At 46.1% G+C, this 26,448-nt stretch overlaps 1 protein-coding gene across 2 annotated transcripts in view; it reads right to left on the bottom strand.

The window, feature by feature from the left end:
• LOC147596593 (SWI/SNF-related matrix-associated actin-dependent regulator of chromatin subfamily A member 2-like) overlaps positions 1-26,448 on the bottom strand; it is a 199,302-nt gene that overhangs the window by 27,363 nt on the left and 145,491 nt on the right. For both annotated transcript variants that reach the window (XM_086769496.1, XM_086769495.1), the window contains exon 28: positions 9,011-9,228. In XM_086769496.1, coding sequence (XP_086625622.1) covers positions 9,011-9,228 — 218 coding nt within the window. The remainder of the gene's footprint in view (positions 1-9,010; positions 9,229-26,448) is intronic.

Below are 26,448 nucleotides of genomic sequence, written 5' to 3'. Positions count from 1 at the left end.
CATTTTCTGGGAGGTTGTTATATGGTGGGGCCTCTTCAGCATGCATCACCTCTTCCTCTGGTGGCTTTCCAAAATCTTTGCCTTCTGGCCAGTCTGTGATTACTTCTAATATGCCTGGGCGATCGGGGTTTCCTATTCGGGCCCGCTGTGTGAGCACTGCAACCCACTTGCTCCGTGTAGCATCTGTTGCATGATGCGCAGAGGGGACCCTTCCTTTGAACATCCAGCCCAGCAGTGGCCAAGAGTGCCAAGAGGAGCTGTGCTTCAGTACCAATCACTTCTCAAGCAGCTCGAACTCCTTCGTATGCTGACAATATCTCTTTTTCAGTTGGAGTATAGCAGGCCTCAGATCCTTTATATCCCCGGCTCCAAAACCCAAGGGGTCGACCACGGGTTTCCCCTGGTGCTTTCTGCCAGAGACTCCAGGTAGGGCCATTCTCCCCAGCTGCGGTGTAGAGCACGTTTCTTACCTCTTGCCCTGTCTGGACTGGCCCAAGAGCCACCGCGTGAACAATCTCCTGTTTAATTTGTTCAAAAGCCTGCTGTTGTTCAGGGCCCCATTTAAAATCATTCTTCTTTCGGGTGACTTTATACAGAGGGCTTACAATCATACTATAATTTGGGATATGCATCCTCCAGAAACCCACAATGCCCAGGAAAGCTTGTGTTTCCTTTTTGTCAGTCGGTGCAGCCATAGCTGTTATTTTGTTGACTATATCTATTGGAATCTGACGACGCCCATCTTGCCATTTTATCCCCAAAAACTGTATCTCTCTTGCAGGTCCTTTCACCTTACATCATATGGCAAACCCAGCTTTCAGGAGGATTTTAATTATTTTCTCCCCTTTTTGAAAAGCTTCTGCTGCTGTGTTGCCCCATACGATGATGTCATCAATGTACTGCAGGTGCTCTGGAGCGCCACCCTTTTCCAGTGCAGTCTGGATCAGCCCATGGCAAATGGTGGGGCTGTGTTTCCACCCCTGGGGCAGTCGATTCCAGGTGTACTGGACCCCCCTCCAAGTGAAAGCAAACTGTGGCCTGCATTCTGCTGCCACAGGGATGGAGAAAAACGCATTGGCAATATCAATGGTGGCATACCACTTGGCTGCCTTGGATTCCAGTTCATACTGAAGTTCTAACATGTCCGGCACGGCAGCACTCATTGGTGGCATAACTTCATTCAAGCCACGATAGTCCACTGTTAACCTCCACTCTCCACTTGATTTTCTCACTGGCCATATAGGACTGTTAAAAGGTGAGCAGGACTTGCTGATCACTCCCTGGCTCTCCAACTGATGAATCAGCTTATGGATGGAGATCAGGGAGTCTCAGTTGGTGTGATATTGTTGCCGGTGCACAGTTGTAGCAATTGGCACCTGTTGTTCTTCAACTTTCAGCAACCCCACAACAGAAGGATCCTCTGACAGACCAGGCAAGGTGGACAACTATGTAATTTCCTCCATCTCCAAAGCACCTACGCCAAAAGCCCACCGATACCCTTTTGGGTCCTTGAAATATCCCCTTCTGAGGTAATCTATACCAAGAAGGCATGGAGCATCTGGGCCAGTCACTATGGGGTGCTTTTGCCACTCATTCCCTGTCAGGCTCACTTCAGCCTCCAATACAGACAGCTGTTGGGATCCTCCTGTCACTCCAGAAATACAAATGGGTTCTGCCCCATTATATCTTGATGGCATCAAGGTACATTGTGCACCAGCATCCACTAGAGCTTTATACTCTTGTGGGTCTGACGTGCCAGGCCATCGGATCCACACAGTCCAATAAACTCTGTTGTCCCTTTCCTCCACCTGGCTGGAAGCAGGGCCTCTCTAATCCTGGCCACAGTATTCATTGTTCATTTCTTTTAAACAGGCATGAGAGGTCCCTTCAAGAGGGTCAGAACTAAAGCTATTTCTTCTACTCTGCCTATTGGAGACTGGTGCAACAATTTTCCGGGGAGAACTTCTATTTGCAATGGTTTTTCCACGCAACTCACGTACCCGTGCCTCTAGGGCAGAAGTAGGCTTCCCATCCCACTCCCTCATGTCCTGTCCTTGGTCACGCAAGGTAAACCACAGGGTACCTCACCACATGTACAGTCTCTCTTGAGCAGGGAAACGTTCACTCCTAATAGCTGAAATATTGGCTCGTACCAGTGGGGAATGGGACATATCTGCTTTGAATTGCTGGAACTCCTGGGATAGTTTCTCCACAGCCGAGACACAGGCCCATAGGGAGGAAGACAAGCTTTCCTCGTACTGCCGGAGTCGGCCAGCCAGTTCATCCACTGTTTCTTCCTCTCCATCTTTCCAGGTCATAACTGCCAATGAGTTGGCATATGATGATGGTGCACTTCGAACAAACTTCCGCCACATTTGTCATCTGCACCTAACTTCATCTGGATCCTTAGGTAACTGATCATTGTCCAGGTCATCGTAAATAGTCTCCAGCACAGCTAATTCCCTCAGGTACTGGATACCCTTCTCCATGGTAGCCCACTTGCCTGGGTGACACATTACATCCTCCTTAAAAGGATACCTCTCCTTCACACCTGACAGGAGTCGCCTCCAGAGACTGAGGGCTTGTGTCGCCGAGGCAACAGCTTCAGAGTCAGCACGATCCGCAGCAGCGCGGCGCAGCGCAGCCAGGGGATTCCTGAAGCAGGGAAGCACAGGGGGGAGCGGAGCGAGGCGCCAGGAGCCCGCAGCTCGCGCAGAGCGGCTGACAAGACGTAGGCGGAGCCAGGGGGCACCGGCGGTCCTGCCCCTCTCCCCGTTTAAAGCAGGCCCTAGGGAGCGCCAGCAACCTAGAGCGCGGCGCGTCACTTTGGGCAGGAAGGGCGCGTCAGCGAGGGCGCTGCTCCGGGGCACTTGGTGATTCACGCCTCTCAGGGCAACATGGCCAACACCCGCCTGAGAACAAAGGCTGCACCTCCAGCCGGGAGGTCTGCACCGGCACCCCCTGCGGCGGTCGATGCCTCCGTGCTGACGGAGCAGCCGAGGGGGGAGGCTGCGGTGCAGACCTCAGGTTGTAGGCAGTGCCTGAACCCTACTCCCGGGGCAGGGGCAGGGGCAGGCGCAGGCGCAGGCGGCAGCCCTGACTGCAGAAGGTGTGCCCAGGAGGAGGAGCTCCTGGGGCAGGTGGCTGAGCTGCAGGAGGTGGTCAGGAGGCTGTGGGACATCAGGGAGGCTGAGAGGGAGCTGGATGCTTGGTTCCAGGCACAGTCTGCACGGGAACCGCAGCACCCAGTGAACCAATCAAACCCCCCCCCCCCCCCGCACTGACACACGACATTAGCAAGCAGGCAGAAGATGCCACTGAATGGAAAGCTGCAAGGACAAGGCGCAGGAGGAAGAAGAAGCAGCTTCCTCAGAACCCCGAGGTGACCCTGCAGAACTGCTTTGCTGTTCTGCAGACTGAAGAAGTAAGACCCAGCACCTTGGGGGAGGCACGGGAGCCGTGCGAGGTAGCCTGACCGGCTCGTGTAATAACTAGCGCTACCAAGAAAAAGAGATGAGTGGTAGTAGTGGGTGACTCCCTCCTGACAGGTACGGAGGCACCCATCTGCTGCCCCGATGCGCTCTCTCGGGAGGTATGCTGTCTCCCGGGGGCTCGTATTAGGGATGTCACTGAGAGACTACCTAGCCTCATACAGCCCACAGACTATTATCCACTGCTGGTGTTTCATGTGGGGGCCAGCGACGCAGCTGGAAGCAGCCTGAGAAACATCAAAAGGGATTTCAGGGCTCTGGGTTCAACAGTCAAAGACTCTGGGGTGCAGGTGGTATTCTCATCAATCCTCCCAGTGGAAGGGCAGGGACCTGAAAGGGCCAGACTAATCTGGCAGGTTAACTCGTGGCTCAGGGAGTGGTGCTACAGCCAGGGCTTTGGGTATCTAGATCATGGGGCGGAGCAGCCCGGGCTGCTAGGGGCGGATGGCATGCACCTAACGGAGAGGGGGAAGAGTGTGTTTGGACAAAGACTTGCCAGGCTCGTCCGGAGGGCTTTAAACTAGTGTTGCTGGGGGAGGGGGAGCACAGTTCAGCCCACTGCTGTCAGCATGGCGCCAGTGCCAGCACCGAGGGTCCAGAAGCTGAGGAAGAATCTCAGATATGTGCGAATTAACTTAAACTGCGGTCCAATAGAACCCCTGTCGCTCCAGCCAGCAAGTCGGCTTTGTCGGGGGCCCAGCTGAAGTGCCTCTATACCAATGCACGCAGCATGGGGAATAAACAGGAAGAGCTGGAGATGCTTGCACACGAGCAGGGCTATGACCTCGTTGGCATCACGGAGACGTGGTGGGATGACACATACAACTGGAGTGTCAACGTGGAGGGGTATAGGCTTTTTAGAAAAGACAGGAGGGGGTGTCGCTCTCTATGTCAGCAACTGGCTGGAGTGTGTGGAGCTCCGCCTGGGGATGGAGGAGGAGCTGACAGAGAGCTTATGGGTCAAGATTAGAGGATGGGGACGGACAGGGGACGTTACGGTGGGGGTCTGTTACAGGCCACCTGGCCAGGAAAACAGAGCGGATGAGGCCCTCTACAGGCAGATAGGAGCAGCCTCACGGTCACAAGCCCTGGTCCTCATGGGGGACTTGAACCAACCTGACATCTGTTGGAGAGACAACACGGCAGGGCACAGGCAGTCCAGGAGGTTCCTGGAATGCGTGGAGGACAACTTCCTCCTGCAGGCGATAGAGGAGCCGACAAGGAGGGGTGCCATGCTCGACCTTGTGCTCACCAACAGGGAGGGACTGGTGGGGGATGTGAAACTGAAGGACAGCCTTGGCTGCAGCGACCATGACATAGTGGAGTTCAAGATCCACGGGGCAGCAAGGAAACTACATGGCAAGCTCTCTGCCCCAGACTGCAAGAGGGCAGACTTCAGCCTCTTCAGGGACCTGATGGGCCAAGTGCCATGGGAGGCGGCACTGGAGGGAAGAGGGGCCCAGGAAAGTTGGTCCATATTCAAGGACCACCTCCTCCAAGCTCAACAGAGATGCATCCCGATGAAGAACAAGTCAGGCAAAAAGGCCAGGAGGCCGGCGTGGATGAGCAAGGAGGTCCTAGACCAACTGAAAGTTAAAAAGGGAGCCTATAGAGGGTGGAAACGGAGACAGGTAGCCTGGGAGGTCTACAAAGAGGCTGTGCGAGTGGCCAGGGATCAGGTAAGAAAGGCCAAAGCCCTGACAGAACTGAATCTGGCCAGGGATATAAAATGCAACAAGAAGAGCTTTTATAGGTACGTAGGGGATAAAAAGAAGTCCAGGGAAAATGTAGGCCCCCTCCAGAAGGGAACTGGTGTCCTGGTTACCCAGGACATGGAGGAGGCTGAGGTACTCAATGACTTGATTGCCTCAGTCTTCACCGACAAGAGTTCTTGTCCCACCACCCAAGCTGTAGAAGGTGCAAGCAGGGACTGTGAGGATGAAGAACCACCCACTGTACTCGAAGAGCAGGTTCGGGATCATCTGAGGAACCTAAAGGTTCACAAGTCCATGGGACCTGATGAGATCCATCCATGGGTCCTGAGGGAACTGGCAGATGAAGTTGCCAAGCCACTGGCCATCATATTTGAGAAGTCGTGGCAGTCTGGTGAGGTCCCCGATGACTGGAAGAGAGGGAACATAACCCCCATTTTTAAAAAGGGGAATAAAGAGGACCCAGGGAACTACAGGCCGGTCAGCCTCAACTCTGTGCCTGGCAAGGTCATGGAGCAGATTCTCCTGGAAACCATGCTAAGGCACATGGAGAACAAGGAGGTGGTTGGTGACAGCCAACATGGCTTCACCAAGGGCAGATCGTGCCTGACCAATTTGGTGGCCTTCTATGACGGGGTGACAGCATCAGTGGACAAGGGACAAGCAACGGATATCATCTACCTGGACTTGTGCAAAGCTTTTGACACTGTCCCGCATGACATCCTTCTCTCTAAACTAGAGAGACATGGGTTTGATGGACGGACCAGTCGGTGGATAAGGAGTTGGCTGGATGGCTGCACTCAGAGAGCGGTGCTTAATGGCTCAATGTCCATGTGGAGACCCGTCACCAGTGGCGTCCCTCAGGGGTCCATGTTGGGCCTGGCCCTGTTCAACATCTTTGTCAGTGACACGGACAGTGGGATAGAGTGCACCCTCAGCAAGTTTGCCAATGACACCAAGCTGTGAGGTGCCGTCGACACGCTGGAAGGGAGGGATGCCATCCAGAGGGACCTTGACAGGCTGGAGAGGTGGGCCTGTGCCAACCTCATGAAGTTCAACCAGGCCAAGTGCAAGGTCCTGCACCTGGGTCATGGCAATCCCCAGGCACAAACAATGGCTGGGCGGGGAATGGATTGAGAGCAGCCCTGAGGAGAAGGACTTGGGAGTGCTGGTGGATGAGAAGCTCAACATGAGCAGGCAATGCGCCCTTGCGGCCCAGAAGGCCAACCGCATCCTGGGCTGCATCAAAAGCAATGTGGCCAGCAGGTCAAGGGAGTTGATTCTGCCCCTCTACTCTGCCCTGGTGAGACCCCACCTGGAGTACTGTGTCCAGTTCTGGAGCCCCCAACATAAGAAGGACATGGACCAGTTGGAAAGGGTCCAGAGGAGGGCCACGAAGATGATAAAAGGGCTGGAGCACCTCTCCTATAAGGACAGGCTGAGAGAGTTGGGGCTGTTCAGCCTGGAGAAGAGGAGGCTCTGGGGAAACCTTACAACAGTCTTCCAGTACCTCAAGGGGGCCTACAAGAAAGATGGGGAGAGACTCTTCAGCGTGGCCTGTTGCAATAGGATGAGGGGTAATGGTTTTAAAATAGTGGGGGGTAGATTTAGATTGGGTATTAGGAAAAGTTTTTTTTGTTTTTTTTTTTTTACAATGTGAGTTATAGAACACTGGAACAGGTTGCCCAGAGAGGTGGTGGAAGCCCCATCCCTGGAAACGTTCAAGGCCAGGCTGGATGAGGCTCTGAGCAACCTGATCTAGTTGGGGATGTCCCTGCTCCTTGCAGGGTGGTTGGACTAGATGACCTTTGAAGGTCCCTTCCAACCCTAACCATTCTATGATTTTCCAACTGCTTTGTCAGTACTTGCTTCTCTAGAAATGGATCCCAGTTGCCTAGCTTCTCTGCCTTCTAATTCCAAGCTATTGGCCCCATTATCCCAGCACCACAGCAGCCAGCTGACAATGTGCTCCCCAGGATGACGGCTAAAGTCTTTTCCCATGTCTCGCAGCTCGCTCAGGGATAGAAATCGGGTGCTCACTGTCTCCTTTAGGAGTTCTTCCTCTGAGGAAGAGCCTGCCTGCCGAGTTCTTCCTGGGCATGAAGCAAATAAACCTTCCTCTTCTTCCTCCTGCTCCGTCCTAGAAGGGGCTTCTTCATCCCTCACTAAACGAGCTGACTTCCGCTTCCAAGTCTTCTTGTATACAGGGGCAACTGATACTAGCACGGGTTCACCCTCTGATTCAGCTGCAATGCCTGTTGCTGGGGTTTGAGTCCCTACATTGCAGGTCAGTTTGTTCTCCCTCATACCATGCCACGTATTACTATCTTGCCTTAGGGTAAATGTCAGGAGGAGATTCCCAAAAAGTGGTTTTGCAGCCCTAGACAACACTTGGCACACATTCAAGATACATAACAACAACATCAGAGTGGCTTGAATATCCCCCAGATCTTCAAAGTTCAAGAAGTGGTTTAACTACCCTGGAAGTGAAAGAATTCAGAAAGCTGTCCGCATAGGAATACCAATTTATCTCTAAGGCCATTGATATTACCATGTCATAGATGGATATGGCATAATATAACAGAAGGATAATTCTCATCATTTTCCCTGAGGTGATAAACACCACCACTGGGAACACATAGGAGCATAGACAATACAACATAACCAACCACTGCAACATCATGACTAATAATTAACAACCAATACAATAAGCATGCATAAACAAATTTATTTCAAGAAAAAAAACAACAGATCTGTCTTTTTTTTTATCTCAGCCCTTCATGCCCCACGTTGTGCGCCAAAATAACTGTCATAGTTCAGCCCTGACGGGGACCAGACTACGCAGTCTCTCTCTCTCTCCCCCTCCCTCCCTCCCTCCCCCTCACTCCCTCTCCCCACCCTCCAGTGGGACAGAAGGGAGAATTGGTAAACAAACAAACAAAAAAACCCCAGCAAAAACACAATAGTTGAGATTGAACAAAAAGTAAATTTAACAGCAATAACAGAAGAAAACAGTGATGGAATACAAATACAGTATAATAGCTCATAACAAACCCCAACACCTAGTTTCTTCCAAGCAGCAACAGACTTCCTTCAGCACCCTCCTCACTTATATACTGAGCATGATGTCAGATGGGATGGAATAGCCCTTTGGCTAATTTGGGTAAATTAACCCCAGCTGTTACCTAATTAGTTAATTATCCCAGCTGGGTGCCCCAGCCATAGGGGCTACCAGCTCCAGTTCTCCACCCAGCTCAGGTGAATATTAACTCTATCCTTGCCAGAACCAGGACAATACATTGAAAATTGGGTTTTAAGAACAAAAAAGCTTCAGTCTCATTTATTAACAACCTACTAGTGCTCAGTATTTTTACCGTTTTTCTTTTGAAAAGTCGAGTGTTCATCAGGTGATCTCTAAATATTTTGGGAGTATTCTTAAGTGTCATGGTGAGAACTTGTATTGACAAAACTATATCCATGTATTTAAAATTATTTATATAATTATTAAGACAGAATATTCCATTAAGCTAAAGAAAACCCCTTCCCAAACCTGCAGTACTGAAATATATCTACTGGACAGGACAGTAGCATTTCTAAGCAGAGATGATATGCCCATCTTTTAAATTACATTTTGACAAGTTTCAATCAACCAGATCCTTTTAAAAGCCCTCTATGTAGAGGAAGACTTACAAGATCAGGCCCTAAATGGAATTATTTTATTTGTAAATAAATAAATAGCTACAATTGAAATACACAGTATTAAGTTTCCAGAAATTATTTGTCAAAACCAAAAAAGGCTGAGCTCACCTGTCTTTGTAGTTTATCACAGTATCGATAATGACATTCATCTGTTTTGTCAATTTAGATGGATTGGGTGACAACTTCTCTGCAGGAGGCCTGCCTTTTCTTTTCTTTGCTTTCTCCCCATCCTCTTTCCCAGAATCCTTAACCAAATTTCTTTGTCTCTTCTGTTTTTTAAGCTGAATTTCCTCTTCCATTTCTTCCAAATTGCCGTCTTCAATTGCCTGACAACCATGGATTCCAAAAAACCCGTAAGAGAAATATATAAAGACAATTAACAACTATTTTAAAAAATCCAAGAAAAATACAACACAACAAGATATAGATAATTTAACATTAATTGCTCGATCTATGTATAAAAAAAATTCAAAAGGAAATTCAGTTACTGACAAAAAATAAGACACTAAAATTAAATTAGTTATATAAAGAACCCCACCACCTAAATACATATTCATCTGATCCTGAATTTCATATATATGAGGGCTTGCATTATTTTGATCACTTTAGTAGCAGTCCTAGAGAATGTAGTTCAAGAGAAAGACTCTGATGTGCATGTTTACAGACAGGATAGTCCACACCATGCTCAGCTTCCAGTGAAAGAGATTGCAGTTTTTTAATATCTTTTTTTTTACATACAGATACACACACTTTATGTAGTAACATACTAGACTCAGCTTCTCTTTCAAATAATTTAAGTGACCTAACAGTTAAAACCATATCTAAAATGTTTCATTTTCATTTAGAATAACAATCAATAAAGAGGCAGAAGCACTGACAATAGTGTTTTACAGTAAAGAGCACTTATAGAATGAAAAGAAAAATCACACATATAGCCACAAAAAATTAACAGTTTAAATTACCCACAAATGTGTGCTTTTAACCAGAGCCAGCAGTACCAAGTAGAGAGATAAAAGCTCTATGAAAACAAACCAGGCATAAAGGGAACCTGTTCACACACTAACAGATCCAGGTGAAAAAACAAGAAGCTGAACTTTTTTCTTTGGGGGGGAAAAAATCCCATAAACAGATAAAAAAATATATTGAGCCATAAGAGAACTGAAACTAAAAGGAAAACGAAATTAAAAATCTTAAAAGTAGGCTTTCTGATTAATGCTTTCTGGAACATAACTGATGTTGATATTTGTCCCCCTTGCCTCTCAATATTGCCTTGAATACCTGAAAATACTAATCAATCATTTATCATAGCTGAAAGAGCTATAATCATAAAGCAATTACCTTCATTTTTCTTCAGAACCAAACATGACTAATATTTATGATGGTATGAGAATAACAATCAATATATAAAGAGTGATTACAGGCCAGACAATTTATTTCATTTGCGTACAATGTCTCTTGAAAAACATTTTATGAACAAAACCTGGTTCACTGTACAAAACAACCTGTCATGTTAAAACCACTAGTGGGATTTCAAAATCTATTTCCTATTCATTCTCTAATGTGCAAATTTATAGAACAAACATGAACACAGAATCCTGAGGGACAGCCTGAAACAAGGCCTTAATAATCAAAAGACAATTTCCACCATGCTTTCAAGCATTCAGATAGCCACTATGAAGAAGGCTTGAGATCTGATGAGTTAGGAAGAATAAGTAAGGAAAAAACTGCACAAAAACTCATTAATATTCATTTGGTTAAATCAGGACACCCACCATACACCACTGCAGCTAGCAAAGAATAAGAAAAGGAAATTTCTTCACAAATTTTAGAAGCTAAAAATAATAAATACAGTGTGCAAGACTGTCAACAGTTAATGTCATTGCTCTCCTTAAGCATTTAGTTGCATATCGAAATAAGAGAACACCAGTTTTGATGTCTTATACACCTACACATTCCTGTCATGTAGTTCTACTGAACCTTCAAGACTATAGTGAAAAAGATTATTTACCTTACCACTATCAGCAGGCTGGCTATTGGAAATCACAGTTAGTGGGGATGAAATTAACAGACCAGCAAAGCAGTGAGATGCTAGTCTCCTCATCAGCTGATCAGGGGAAAAAAAGAAAGCTGGGGAAAGGCTATGTTTTCAGATACAAGTAATTTTATTTTAGTGAAAATTTAATACTGAAAGGATTGTAGATACTCAAATCTGCAGTTTCATTCTACCTACTACAAGGCCCAAGGCCTTCTTCCTTCAGCTTGCTTTAATATTGACAACTATTTATCATATTTTTTTCTTATTATTCTAGGCACTCAGATTCTAGATTTTTAGCTAGGCAGTTACCAATTCTTGTTTGCATTTTAATTGTAAGAGCAAAATTTGTCAATTTCATGTATGATTTTAAAACTAAAATAGATTGTATGCAATAAATAGTTTTAAAATGTAAACAATACTAACACACTGGTGTTTTGACAACTGCTAAGCAGTGCTCACACAGAATCAAGACTGTCCCTCCAACACACCCACCCCACCCAAAGGCTAGTAGGCATGAGATTGGAAGAGGACATAGCCAGGACAGCTGACCCAAACTGACCAAAGGGATGTTCCATACCATATGATGTCATGCTTAGCAATAAAAGCTAAGAAGGAGGATGAGCGGGGGGGCATTTGTTTTAAATGTGTTTATCTTCTTAAGCAGCTACTATGTGTACTGAGGCCCTACTTCCCAGGAAGTGACTGGACATGGCCTGCTGATGGAAAGTAGAGGAGAAATATTTTTGTTTTTCTTTGCTTATGTATGCCGCCTTTGCTTTTCTTTATTAAACCACCTTTATTTCAACCCATGAGTTTTTAATCTTATTTTCTCCTACTGTCTCCCTCAGGAGGAGGAATGAGAGAGTAGCTTGGTGGGCACCTGGCAGTCAGCCAAGGTTAACCCACCACAATCATAGAATCATAGAATAGTTTGGGTTGGAAGGGATCTTTAAAGGTCATCTAGTCCAACCTCTCCTGCAAGGAGCAGGGACATCACTAATTATCTTACTCAGTATTTTCACTGAAGGTATACAAAATATAATTGAACAGAAAAATCAACTTCCCAATTTCTTAAAAAGAAATAAATCTAACAATTCACAGTATCCTAAAGTCTGAAATTTTCCTGGGGCAAAGACACACTATTTATAGAACTACTTCCTGCTATGATGAATAGCAGATTCCCCAGCAACTTCTTCTAGCAAGCTAGGGTAGCAGTAAGAGGTAAACCATTGCTGTCTGGGACACAAGACCTACACTGTTAGCCTGTAACCATAAGCTTAATGGAAATATTTTTTTTTTTTTAAACCAACAGGATCCTGAGTTTCAAGCAAAAAAAAATATCCTAAGAAAGGAGATGTGATATATTAGAATAGGATCATAGAATCATTTAGGTTGGAAAAGACCCTTAAGATCATCAAGTCCAACCGTTAACCTAGCACTGCCAAGTCCACTACTAAACCATGTCCCGAAGCATCATATCTACATAACTTTGAAATACCTCCAGGGATCTTTCCATACTAAAAGAAATTTCTTCAGTAGTCATTAAATCTATTGTAATGAAAGCAGTTAAAACTGTGAAATAACAAAGCTAATACATTTTTAATAGAATCATAGAATCGTTTAGGTTGGAAAAGACCTTTAAGATTATGAAGTCCAACCGTTAACCTATGTTGTGGTTTTGTTTAGTGAGGGGGGGCCTAAGGTGGTAGCTTCTGTAGGAAACTGCTACAGAATCCCTGCCAAAACCAGGACAACCTAACACTTGGCAGTGTTCCACTAAAGTGGAAGTGGCAGTCCACCACTAAACCATGTCCCGAAGCATCACATCTACATGTCTTTTAAATACCTCCAGGGATGGAGACTCAACCACTTCCCTGGGCAGCCTGTTACAATGCTTGATAACCCTTTTGGTGAAAAAAAATTTCCTAATATCCAATCTAAACCTCCCCTGCCACAACTTGAGGCCATTTCCTCTCCTTCTATCACTTGCTACTTGGGAGAAGTGACCGACATCCATTGCGCTACAACCTCCTTTCAGGTAGTTGTAGAGAGCGATAAGGTCTCCCCTCAGCCTCCTCTTCTCCAGACTAAACAACCTCAGTTCTCTCAACTGCTCCTCATAAGATTTGTTCTCCAGACTCTTCACCAGCTTCATTACCCTTCTTTGGACACGCTCCAGCACTTCAATGCCTTTGTTGTAGTGAGGGGCCCAAAACTGAACACAGTATTCGAGGTGTGGCCTCACCAGTGCAGAGTCAAAGGGGTGATCACTTCCCCCAGTGTCTTGCTGACACTATTTCTTATACAAGCCAGGATGCTGTTATTCACCTGGGCACACTGCCAGCTCATATTCAGCTGACTGTCAACCAACACTCCCAGGTACATTTCCACTGGGCAGCTTTCCAGCCACTCTTCCCCAAGCCTATTGCATTGCATGGGGTTGTTATGATCCAAGTGCGGGATCCAGCACTTCGCCTTGTTGAATCTCATAAAATGCACCTCGGCCCATCGATTCAGCCTGTCCAGATCCCTCTGTAGTGCCTTCCTACCCTCAAGCAGATTGACAATTTGGTGTCATCTGCAAACTTACTGAGGGAGCACTCAATCCCCTCATCCAGATCATTGATAAAGATATTGAACAGAACTGTCCCCAATACTGAGCCCTGGGGAATACCACTTGTGACTGGCTGCCAACTGGATTTAACTCCATTCACCACAACTCTTTGGGCTCAACAATCCAGCCAGTTTTTTACCCAGTGAAGAGTATGCCCGTCCAAGCCCTGAGCAGCCAGTTTCTCCAGGAGAATGTTGTGGGAAACGGCGTCAAAGGCTTTACTCTAGTCTAGGCAGACAACATACGAAGCCTTTCTCTCATCCACTAAGCAAGTCACCTTGTCATAGAAGATCAGGTTAGTCAAGCAGGACCTGCCTTTCATAAACCCATGCTGACTGGTTGTCCTGTACGTGCCGCATGATGGCACTCAAGATGATCTGCTCCATAACCTTCCCCTGCACTGAGGTCAGACTGACAGGCTTGTAGTTCCCCGGATCCTCCTTCTAGTCCTTCGTGTAGATGGATGTCACATTTGCTAACCTCCAGCCAACTGGGACCTCCCTGGTAAGCCAGGACTGCTGATAAATTATTGTCAAGCACGGGATTCTAGTGAAGAGCATTCTACTTTGAAACTCCCAGATCATCCTAGTTTCTATTTTAATTTTATTTTATGCACAATCAAAATTGAGTGCACAAACAGAAAAGCCAGACATTTAAGGATTACACATTCTAGTATATTTAGAAAATAAATGTGATAATAGTCAGAATGCTGTTTCATGGAGTATACTCAAATTAGATGCTCAATATACACACCAGTAATACAATGACAATTGTGGTAGTTCAGCGCCAATCGGGACGAGACTACACAGTCTTTCTCTCACTCCCTCCACCCTCCAAGAGAATAGGAGGAGATGATATAAGAAAAAAGGCTCGAGGACTGAGATAAGGATGGGGAGAAATCCTTAAAGTTACCGTCACGGGCAAAACAGACTCGACTTGGGGAAAACTATTCATTTATTTCTAAAACTAGCAGGATAATGGGACAGGGAACAAGATAACCTCCCCTCACCCCTCCCTCTTCCTGGGCTTAACATTATCTCTACTACCTTCCCCCCCCGAGCAGCACAGGGGGGAAGAGGGAAGGGGGGTCGCGGTCAGTTCATCACACGTTGTTTCATGCCGCTGCTTTGTTGTCAGGGAAAGAACTCCTCACATTCCTCCCCTGCTCCAACGTGAGGTCCCACCCACAGGCCACAGTCCTTCATGAAACTGCTCCGGCGTGGGTCATCTCTTCCACGGGGTGCAGTCCCTCCAGAACGGCTGCCCCAGCAGGCCCTCCACAGGCCACAGCCTCCTTCAGGCATCGGCCTGCCCTGGCGTGGGGTCCTCCACGGGCTGCAGGTGGATCTCTGCTCCTCCATGGACCTCCATGGGCTGCAGGGGGACAACCTGCTCCACCATGGTCATCACCACAGGCCGCAGGGGAATCTTGTCCAGGAGCAGCATTACTCCTCCCCCTCCTTCTTCACTGACCTTGGCATCTGCAGCCGTTCCTCACAACAGTCTGGCAGATGCCTCTCAGGATCTTTTTACATCTCATTCACATGTCATCTTCTCTCCACTCCTTGCAGCCAGGCTGGGCCGAGTTGGGCCCAGTCGGCTGCCCAGCGGGAGGCCAGAGGGTGAGGTGTGCAAGGCCCATAAGGCTCACGCCTCCCCCTCTCTGCCTCCCGCTCAGCTGCTTCACATCTTCTCTTCTTCTTTTTTTTTCTGTTTTCCCCTTCTTAAATACATTATCACAGAGGCGTTATCACGGGACATTCTGCTACCAATTGGCTCGGCCTTGGCCAGCAGCAGGTCCGCCCTAGGCCCGGCCGAGTCCACTAAACAAAGGGGAGCGACTTCTAGCAGTTTCCTACAGAAGCTACCACCTTAGGCCCTCCCTCACTAAACAAAACCAGAACAACAATATATACAGATTGCAATATATATACCCTGCCAGTGAGAAGGCTGGAGGTACACGTGAAGCTGGGAGTGGGGTATAGCCAGGACAGCTGACCCACACTGGCCAAAGGGATATTCCATACCACATGACGTCATGCTCAGCATATAAACTGGAGAGACGACAATTACTGCTCGGGGACTGGCTGGAAGTCAGTTGACAGGTGGTCAGCAGTTACATCACTTGTTTTTCTTGGGCTTTGTTTCTCTCGGGCTTTGTTTCTCTCTCTCTTTGTTGTTTTCCTTTTCATTATAATTTTTTTTTATTTTTAAAATTATTATTATTATTACTTTATTGAAATCATTAAACTGTTCTTACCTCAACCCACGAGTTTTCTTACTTTTATCCTTCCGATTCTCTCCCTTATTCCATCTTGGCGGGGGAGAGAGTGACCAAGTGGCTGTTAGTTGCTGACTGGGCATAAACCACAACAGATATTAAAATAATTTCTCTCCTTTTGAGCTATAAACAGATAAGGGAAAATTTCTCATTTTTTACAGTTGAATAAAATTTTTGAAACACGAAAACACCATTTTTTTCTGCACATTATGGGACAGCCATATAGGACAGTGGTGTAAAGAGTTAACTGGAATTCAGTTTTGTGACAAAGTAATCTCAATTCATGGCAATAAAGTCATCATATGCGACATCATGTTCTTTCTTTTTTGTGTTCATAGAATCATAGACTCATAGAATGATTTGGATTGGAAGGGACCTTAAATGTCATCTAGTTCCAACCCCTCTGCCATGAGCAGGGACACCTTCCACTAGAACAGGTCGCTCAAAGCCCTGTCCAACCTGGCCTTAAACACTTCCAGTGATGGGGCATCTGCAACTTCTCTGGGCAACCTGTTCCAGTGCCTCATCACTCTCACAGTAAAGAATTTCTTCCTTATATCTAATCTAAATCTACCCTCTTTCAGTTTAAAGCCATTACCCCTTGTTCTATCACTACAGGCCCTTGTCAAAAGTCCCTCTCCAGCTTTCCTGTAAGCTGCCTTTAGGTACTGGAAGGCCACTCTAAGGTCTCCCTGGAGCCTCCTCTTCTCCAGGCTGAACAGCCCCAACTCTCTCAGCCTGTCCTCATAAGAGAGGTGCTCCAGCCCTCTGATCATCTTTGTGGTCCTCCTCTGGACCTTCTCCAACTGGTCCATGTCCTTCTTATGTTGGGGGCTCCAGAACTGGACACAGGACTCCAGGTGGGGTCTCACCAGGGCAGAGTAGAGGGGGAGAATCACCTCCCTTGACCTGCTGGCCACACTCCTCTTGATGCAGCCCAGGATACAGTTAGCTTTCTGTGCTGCAAGCGCGCATTGCTGTCTCATGTTGAGCTTCTCATCAACCAGCACACTCAAGTCCTTCTCTTCAGGGCTGCTCTCAATCCATTCCCTGTCCAGCCATTGTTTGTGCCTGGGATTGCCATGACCCATGTGCATGATCTTGCACTTGAACTTCATGAGGTTTTCACGGGCCCACCCCTCCATCCTGTCAAGGTCCCTCTGGATGGCATCCCTTCCCTCCAGTGTGTCGACCACACCACACAGTTTGGTGTCGCCGGCGAACTTGCTGAGGGTGCACTCTATCCCACTGTCCATGTCACCGACAAAGATGTTGAACAGGGCTGGTCTCAATACTGACCCCTGAGGAACGCCACTCGTCACTGGCCTCCACTTGAACACTGAGCCATTGACCACCACTCTCTGAGTGCGGCCATCCAGCCAACTCCTTATCCACTGAGTGGTCTATCCATCAAACCGATGTCTCTCTAGTTTAGAGAGAAGGATGTCGTGTGGAACAGTGTCAAATGCCTTGCACAACTCCAGGTAGATGACATCAGTTGCTCTTCCCTTATCCACCAATGCTGTAACCCCATCATAGAAGGCCACCAAATTAGTGTCGTAGTTCAGCCCCGATCGGGACCAGACTACGCAGTCTCTCTCTCGCTCCCCCCACCCTCCGAGAGAATAGGAGGAGATGATATAAGAAAAACGGCTCAAGGTTTGAGATAAGGACAGGGAGAATTTCCTAAAGATACCGTTACGGGCAAAACAGACTCGACTTGGGAAAAAACACTCCTTTATTTCTAAAACTAGCAGAAGAATGAGACAGGGAACAAGACAACCTCCCCCCACCCCTCCCTCTTCCTGGGCTTAACATTATCTCTACTACCTCCCCTCCCGAGCGGCACGGGCGGGGGAGGAAAAGGGAATGGGAGTCGCGGTCAGTTCATCACACGTTGTTTTACGCTGCTGTATCATCGTCGGGGGAAGAACTCCTCACATTCCTCCTCTGCTCCAGCGTGGGGTCCCTCCCACGGGCCACAGTCCTTCGTGAAACTGCTCCGGCGTGGGTCATCTCTTCCACGGGGTGCAGTCCCTCTAGAACAGCTGTCCCAGCGGGCCCTCCATGGGCCACAGCCTCCTTCAGGCCTCCACCTGCTCTGGCGTGGGGTCCTCCATGGGCTGCAGGTGGATCTCTGCCCCTCCATGGACCTCCATGGGCTGCAGGGGGACAACCTGCTCCACCATGGTCTTCACCACGGGCTGCAGGGGAATCTTGGCCAGGAGCCGCATTACTCCTCCCACTCCTCCTTCACTGACCTTGGCGTCTGCAGCCGTTCCTCACAACAGGCAGGCAGACGCCTCTCAGGATCCTTTTTACATCTTATTCACTTCAACTGCTCATCTCCTCTCCACTTCTTGCAGCCAGTCCGGGCCGAGTTGGGCCCAGTCTGCTGCCCAGTGGGAGGCCAGAGGGTGAGGCCTGCAAGGCCCACAAGGCTCGCGCCTCCCCCTCTCTGCCCCCTGCTCAGCTGCTTCACATCTCTCCCTTTTTTTCTGTTTTCCCCTTCTTAAATATGTTATCACAGAGGCGTTATCACGGGACATTCTGCTACCAATTGGCTTGGCCTTGGCCAGCAGCGGGTCCGCCCTAGGCCCGGCCAAGTCCACTAAACAAAGGGGAGCGACTTCTAGCAGTTTCCTACAGAAGCTACCACCTTAGGCCCCCCCTCACTAACAAAACCAGAACAATTAGTCAGGCACATTTTGCCCTTAGTGAAGCCATGCCATCACCTCCTTATATTCCATGTGCCTTAGCATGGTTTCCAGGAGGATCTGCTCCATGACCTTGCTGGGCACAGAGGTGAGGCTGACCGGCCTGTAGTTCCCCAGGTCTTCCTTATTTCCCTTTTTAAAAATAGGGGTTATCTTTCCCCTTTTCCAGTCAGTGAGAACTTCACCAGACTGCCATGACATAAGATATTATCTTATGTTCTTTCTTATGTGTGCTGGTTTTGACTGGGATAGAGTTAATTTTCTCCATAGTATCTTGTATGGGACTATGTTTTGGATTTGTGCTGAAAACAGTGTTGGTAATATGGGAGTGGTTTTGTTATTATTGAACAGTGCTTACACAGAGTCAAGGCCTTTTCTGCTTCTCACAATGCCCTGCCAACTAGTAGGCTGGGGGTGCACAAGAAGTTGCACTCATTATATGTATTCGGAGATAACTGAAACAGATGTCCAGTACACTAATCCTTAACTTCTCAGAAATATTGTAATCCAAAATTATCGAGTTTAGACTCTACATTTGGGCAAGTCTTCTATATTATTGGAAAGATTTTTTTTTCTTCTTTTAAAAATAAAATCCCACTCCTAGAGTACAGAAAACAGAGCATTCCATTCACTGAGTAGATTACTTCAAGATGACTCAAGAATCTGAAGGCCTTCTAGTTATGCCTAGGGATGAGTTTAATAATTTTTGAGAAGCTCAGTTTTAAACTTAACTGGTTTTCCATGTTTGCTAGGTTAATATTTCTTTTTTTGTTGTTGTATATTAGGACACTAACAGTCCCAGAAATTACTCCTCTAGACAAGGCAAAATTCTTCTATATTTGCAGAGTGAGTAAGTACTTTGGCCAAAATATATAACAAGTTGATTGGAAAAATATAGGTAACGTTTCATCCATATTGCAAGTGCAAATCCAACAGAGGAAGCTTATTAATTACTAACCACTATTAAAAAGTCTGATATGTGACGAAGTGTCATGGCCTACTGTATCATAAGCTCCATCATTTTAACTATCAAGTCTCTTATCAGTCTCAGAGAAAGGAAGGATCCAGTGGGCACCCAATATAAAAATGATTGTTTCTTCCCCTTCAGAATCCAAACTGCTTCTAGGAACCTGAAAAATTTAACGCAGCCTTTCTTTTTTTTCTGTATTTATGTGAAATTTATAACGATTATTTAAGTTTCATTTCTAGTAGGTCATGAGAATTTTGACTTTTAGCATAAGATATCTCAGAAATCCTATTTGCAGGGTCTTTAACTGTTTAATGCAAAAATTGACACCTCAAAAGAATAAAAATATTACAATTCAAGTAAGAAAATCAATTTTAGTTCATGATTGCTGAGATACAGCAACTCAGTATGTGAGATTAGCTATTTCATAGTATCATAGAATAGTTTGGGTTGGAAGGGACCTTTAAAGGCCATCTATTCCAACCCCCCTGCAAGGAGCAGGGACATCCCCAACTAGACCAGGTTGCTCAGAGCCTCATCCAGCCTGGCCTTGAATGTTTCCAGGGATGGGGCCTCCACCACCTCTCTGGGCAACCTGTTCCAGTGTTCCACTACCTTAACTGTAAATTTTTTTTTCCTGATGTCTAGTCTGAATCTACCTCTCTCTATTTTAAAACCATTACCCCTCGTCCTTTCACAACAGGCCCTGCTAAAGACTTTCTCCCCATCTTTCCTATAAGCCTCCTTTAGGTAGGCTTCTTCTCTGGAAGAATTTCAAACAAAACAAAATTTATTTTAATCTAATGCTCTCAACAAGTTTACTTATAGTTGGCCAAAATAGAAGAGGATTTTTATGTCAAACATTTTTTCTAATTTTTCCTATAGGGGAATATACTTACAGTTCCAATAGAAAACATGCTAACACTTCTTATGGTATTTTACAAGTAAAAATCTTAGGACAAAGTGAAAGATAAAAGAATTCTATGAAAATATATCACGATGTCTTGCTGATAGATATTTTTCTGAAATAGCTGTTCAGGTTTCCTGACTTCAGGTTTTCACCATACAAAAACAGTTTCTGAGACATTTAAAATCATTTTACTGAGAATATTTTTCAAATATATAAGAAATCTTGACAGGCTGGAGAGGTGGGCCCGTGCCAACCTCATGAAGTTCAACCAGGCCAAGTGCAAGGTCCTGCACCTGGGTCATGGCAATCCCAGGCACAAATACAGGCTGGGCAGGAAATGGATTGAGAGCAGCCCTGAGGAGAAGGACTTGGGAGTGCTGGTGGATGAGAAGCTTAACATGAGCCAGCAATGCACCCTTGTGGCCCAGAAGGTCAACCGCATCCTGGGCTGCATCAAAAGCAATGTGGCCAGCAGGTCGAGAGAGGTGGTTCTCCCCCTCTACTCTGCCCTGCAGAGACCCCACCTGGAGTACTGTGTCCATTTCTGGAGTCCCCAACATAAGAAGGACGTGGACCAGTTGGAGAAGGTCCAGAGGAGGGCCACGAAGATGATAAAAGGGCTGGAGCACCTCTCCTGTGAGGACAGGCTGAGAGAGTTGGGGCTGTTCAGCCTGGAGAAGAGGAGGCTCCGGGGAGACCTTATAGCAGTCTTCCAGTACCTCAAGGGGGCCTACAGGAAAGATGGGGAGAAACTCTTCAGCAGGGCCTGTTGTGACAGGACTAGGGGTAATGGTTTCAAAATAGAGGGAGATAGATTTAGATTAGACATTAGAATAAATTTTTTTACACTGAGGGTTGTAGAACACTGGAAACGTTCAAGGCCAGGCTGGATGAGGCTCTGAGCAACCTGATCTAGTTGGGCATGTCCTTGCTCCTTGCAGGGGGGTTGGACTAGATGACCTTTGAAGGTCCCTTCCAACCCTAACCAGTGTATGATTCTATAAAACTATTTTGTGAGACCCCAATAATCCTACTCTCTTTCCTGCCTCTAGATTTTCCATGAGAAAAGTACTCAGAATATGGAACAGTTTTGGGTTTTTCTTTGCTTTACAATTAACCCCTTCCTCACATAAAACAGAACAAAATGAAGTATTGGCTAGATGCACTTTATTTCCCAGTCAGACATCAAAAAGCCCATTTCATCTTAACTGCCTTATCAGTTTTAAAAAGTAATCTTAAAGGCCTAATTTCCTCATTTTGAGTGGATCAAGGAAAGACTGAATGACGAGTTTTACTATACAACATATTTGCTTTTGCCAGTATACATAAAGCAAGAAAAAAAAATAAATTTTATGTCATGATATTTTCCAACACTTGGAATTCAAAGTATTTTATTACATTCCAACACTATTATAGTCCAATACTTCTTTATATTCCAACACTTGGAAATCAAAATAGTCATGAGGATGTTAAAAATATCCATCCCATACTTTGTATCTATGTATGTGAATATTGGCTTTCTTCTAATTTAAATAAGAAAAATAAATATGGACTTAATGCCTTAATTTCACTTGAATTTTTTAGATGAGCAAAAGCAAGTAGTCTACAATAGCTTGGTTTTGAATGTCTGTGTGAGATAAATCTGACACTGCTCATCTCAGGTTTCAGACTTGTTCCACTTGGCAACATGCAAATCTACTTTGAATTAAATCTGCACATCTACAGAACAGAACTTTTTTCATGTCACCAAGTAAGCAACTAGGTTGAAGGAGAAACTGAATCCAGAAGCAAAATATTTCAGTTGTCTTAAGAGATTTAGCTTCACAGTAAGGGTTTGGAGGATGACTTAAAGAGCATCAGAACTAGCTTAGCCAGGTAAGAGCTGTCTTGATACCTCTGCCTGAGTTAAAACTATTAGAATCAAGATCAGGTCAGGATAAGTATCTCAGATATCACAGAATACATCTAACAGCAATCCTGGTCAATTTAGCCTCTGAGCACCAGCTCAGATACAATAATTTGCAACTATTGCAAGAAAATAAATTGATTCTTGAAAAGCCCTGAACAATGGAGTCCTTAACAGAACACTTATGACCCTTTAAGAAATAATCTGATTGCTGATCTATCATTTTGCTGCCCTGTGAGGAGCACTGTTGTGGGAGAAACATGCCAGAGGATACAATAATTCCACAAATTAAATGATGTCTGGGATCAGAAGGCAGGGTCCTACTTACCTGTTTATAGAAAATGCAATTGCCATACCAATAGTTAGGGCACAGCACCCTGCGACATCAGCTAGTGATCAAAGTTTATTCTTCTGTTATAAGTTCCCAGGGAGTCTGAAGAGTGATATTCAATTACAGTTTGCCTAGGGTAGTTGCAGGCCTCCAAAGAAATTTCACTACATATTGCATGTGTTCATCCTCTTTAAAAATAATTTTTATTTTTGGTCTGCTACTTCAAACTCAGAACTCACGTCTTCTGATAAGGAGAAAGATGACATATTTTTGTCTGTATATGCACATGCACAAATGCCTTAAGGTCTTTTTTTTTCTTTGGGGATCTGCAATGGTGCACAAGCTCATGAACGTGAGCATAGGCACCAAGTACTACCCAGCACTCAGAAATCCAGGAAGAGAAAATTGGCATTAGATGTTTTTGTTTCCTTGTATATTTTTCCCCTTCAGAGGCAACAAGAAGGAATAAAGCCTATAAGACCCTTACTGGACTATTTAACATTGAGGTGTCTGTGTTATGGCCAGGTATATTGGGAGCCTTTAGGAAGACATTGTATTTGAGGAGCTAGTGATCTTGAGCAAGCCATGTCTGCTCTATTGGGTCTTGCATTTAAGGCTTGAAAAGCCAATAGATTAGCACGAGTAGCCACTGTAGGGGAATCTGCTGGAGTGCCTTGTGCCAGCCTGTGTTGCGGATGTTATGACAGAGATAACTCTGTCGTAGTTCAGCCCCGATCAGGACCAGACTATGCAGTCTCTCTCTCACTCCCCCCACCCTCCAAGAGAATAGGGGGAGATAATATAAGGAAAAAAAGGCTCAAGGTTTGAGATAAGGACAGGGAGAAATCCTTAAAGTTACCGTTATGGGCAAAACAGACTCGACTTGGGGAAAACTATTCATTTATTACTACAAACAGCAGGATAATGAAACAGAGAACAAGATAACCTCCCTCCATCCCTCCCTCTTCCCAAGCTTAACATTATCTCTACTACCTTCCCCTCCAACGAGCAGCACAGGGGGGAAGAGGGAATGGGGGTTGCAGTCAGTTCATCACGCGTTGTTTTACACCGCTGCTTCATGGTTGGGGGAAGAACTCCTCACATTCCTCCCATGCTCTGTTGTGGGGTCCCACCCATACGCCACAGGCCTTCGTGAAACTGCTCTGGTGTGGGTCATATCTTCCACGGGGTGCAGTCCCTCCAGAACGGCTGCCCCAGCGGGCCCTCCGTGGGCCACAGCCTCCTTCAGGCCTCCACCTCCCCCGATGTGGGGTCCTTCACGGGCTCCAAGTGGATCTCTGCTCCTCCGTGGACCTCCATGGGCTGCAGGGGGACAACCTGCTCCACCATGGTCGTCACCACAGGCTGCAGGGGAATCTTGGCCAGGAGTCGCATTACTCCTCCCCCTCCTTCTGAACTGACCTTGGCGTCTGCAGCCGTTCCTCACAACAGGCTGGTAGATGTCTCTCAGGATCTTTTTTTACATCTTATTCACTTCTCATCTCCTTTTCACTTCTTGCAGCCAGGCTGGACCGAGTCGGGCCCGGTCGGCTGCCTGGTGAGAGGCCAGAGGGTGAGGCCTGCAAGGCCCATGAGGCCTGCGCCCCCCCCTCTGTGCCTCTGCCCCTGCTCAGCTTCTTCACATCTTCTCTTCTTCCGTTTTTTTTTTTTTTCTGTTTTCCCCTTCTTAAATACGTTATCGCAGAGGCGTTATCACAGAACATTCTGCTACCAATCAGCTCGGCCTTGGCCAGCAGCAGGTCTGCCCTAGGCCTGGCCGAGTCCACTGAACAAAGGGGAGCGACTTCTAGCAGTTTCCTACAGAAGCTACCACCTTAGGCCCCCCTTCACTAAACAAAACCACAACACATTCCAATCTGTCAGGATAAGATCTAGGGTTTTGGTTTTTACACAAGATAAAAGGCACCATGGTACAGGAGAGACTTCTCCATGAACACAGGATCTGTGCAGTGTGCCGTGGGAAAATCCATCTGGGGTCCATCTGATGCTGCATGAAAGTGAGGTTCCCAGCATCTGAAGGGTCATAAGATTAATTTGCTATGTATATTTCTGTTTTTATTCTATCTTATCAAAATAGCTATTTTATTATGCTATTTGTTGTCAGGCCTTTCTTACTCAGATCCAGAAAGAACCCTGTGCCTTTTCTCTCCTCCTGTCCTTGCCTCCCCCACCCCTGCCCCACCTGGTGCAGAACACAGGGGTCCAGCTCAGAAGGAGCAGGTAGCTGATCTGCAGTCAGAATTCTGACTGCTGACTCAGGCAAAACTCCTCAGAAATTAAAGTAAAATTCAACTGAATCTCTCAAAGACAAATGCAGATAAGGAGATAGTTGGATAATGATATTATCAAACCAATATATTAATCAGAAACCTAATGTTTCCTTCTGAAAAGCCTCATGCAAGTATAGCTTAAAGGTAGCAGCAGCCGGAGAAAGAAAAAAAACTGTCTGTCGTAGTTCAGCCCCGATCAGGACCAGACTACGCAGTCTCTCTCTCACTACCCCCACCCTCCGAGAGAATAGGAGGAGATGATATAAGGAAAAACGGCTCAAGGTTTGAGATAAGGACAGGGAGAGATCCTTAAAGTTACCGTTACGGGCAAAACAGACTCCACTTGGGGAAAACTATTTGTTTATTATTAAAACCAAATCAGGATAATGAGACAGAGAATAAGATAACCTCCCCCCACCCCTCCCTCTTCCTGGGCTTAACTTTACCTCCTTCTCCCCCGAGCAGCACAGGGGGAAATAGGGAATGGGTGTTATGGTCAGTTCATCGCATGTCGCTTTATGCTGCTCCTTCCTCCTCGGGGGAAGAACTCCTCAGATTCGTCCCCTACAGTCCTTCATTAACTGCTCCAGCACGGGGACATTTTCCACAGGGTGCAGTCCCTCAGGAACGGCTGCCCCAGCATGGGCCCTCCATGGGTCACAGCCACCTTCAGGCATCCACCTGCCCTGGTGTGCGGTCCTCCATGGGCTGCAGGTGGATCTCTGTTCCTCCATGGGCCTCCATGGGCTGCAGGGGGACGGCCTGCTTCACCATGGTCTTCACCATGGGCTGCAGGGGAATCTCTGCCGGGAGCAGCATTACCAACACACTGGAGATATAGCGCTGCTGCTAGTGACCAACAGGTCTATTTCTTCTACAGTGTTCCAAAAGAGGAGTGGACAGCAGCATAATAAAACATGTGGAGTAGTAAAGGGAAAACTTATGAAATAAAGTTTCATTCTTAATTTAGAATGTATTGAATCTTGTGGGTACTTTTTAAAAAGCCTTAGACGTTTAAGTAGTTTATTGTGTCCATTTTAACAAAACATTATTTGATTTAAAATTTCTCTACAATGTGTATGATATTGTTACATTGCAAGTTGGAGTGGCAAAACCTCAGGGTAAAGCTGCTTATTAACTCCCTCTGATAATTTTAACACATTTAAAGATTCCCTTGAAAATCTTGTACATGATTGTCATCTCTTTTTCTATGATCTCCAAGGTATGTCATTTAAAAAAAAAACAACAGGAAAATTTAAATTACTAAAAGAAAAGTCAAGTGAGGGGTAAAAATGCAGAAAACAGAACTCCTTACTTTCCCTGAAAAATAAATCTCATGACAACACTCAGGAAAGTTTCACTTTATTCAAGTTTTCATTGTTCACCTAATGGAGAGGACTTTTTACAGTGAGGCTGCATGACCAGTGCTACACTATAAATCTAATTCTCAGAATACAAGCATTCAAAAATATTAGTAGCTCTTATATCAGCATT

The sequence above is a fragment of the Chlamydotis macqueenii genome, chromosome W (genome assembly GCF_036417535.1).
Source record: "Chlamydotis macqueenii isolate bChlMac1 chromosome W, bChlMac1.mat, whole genome shotgun sequence".
In the NCBI taxonomy this organism is placed as follows: Eukaryota; Metazoa; Chordata; class Aves; order Otidiformes; family Otididae; genus Chlamydotis; species Chlamydotis macqueenii.
Note: the sequence above shows the minus strand (reverse complement) of the source record. Positions and strands in the feature narration are given on the sequence as shown.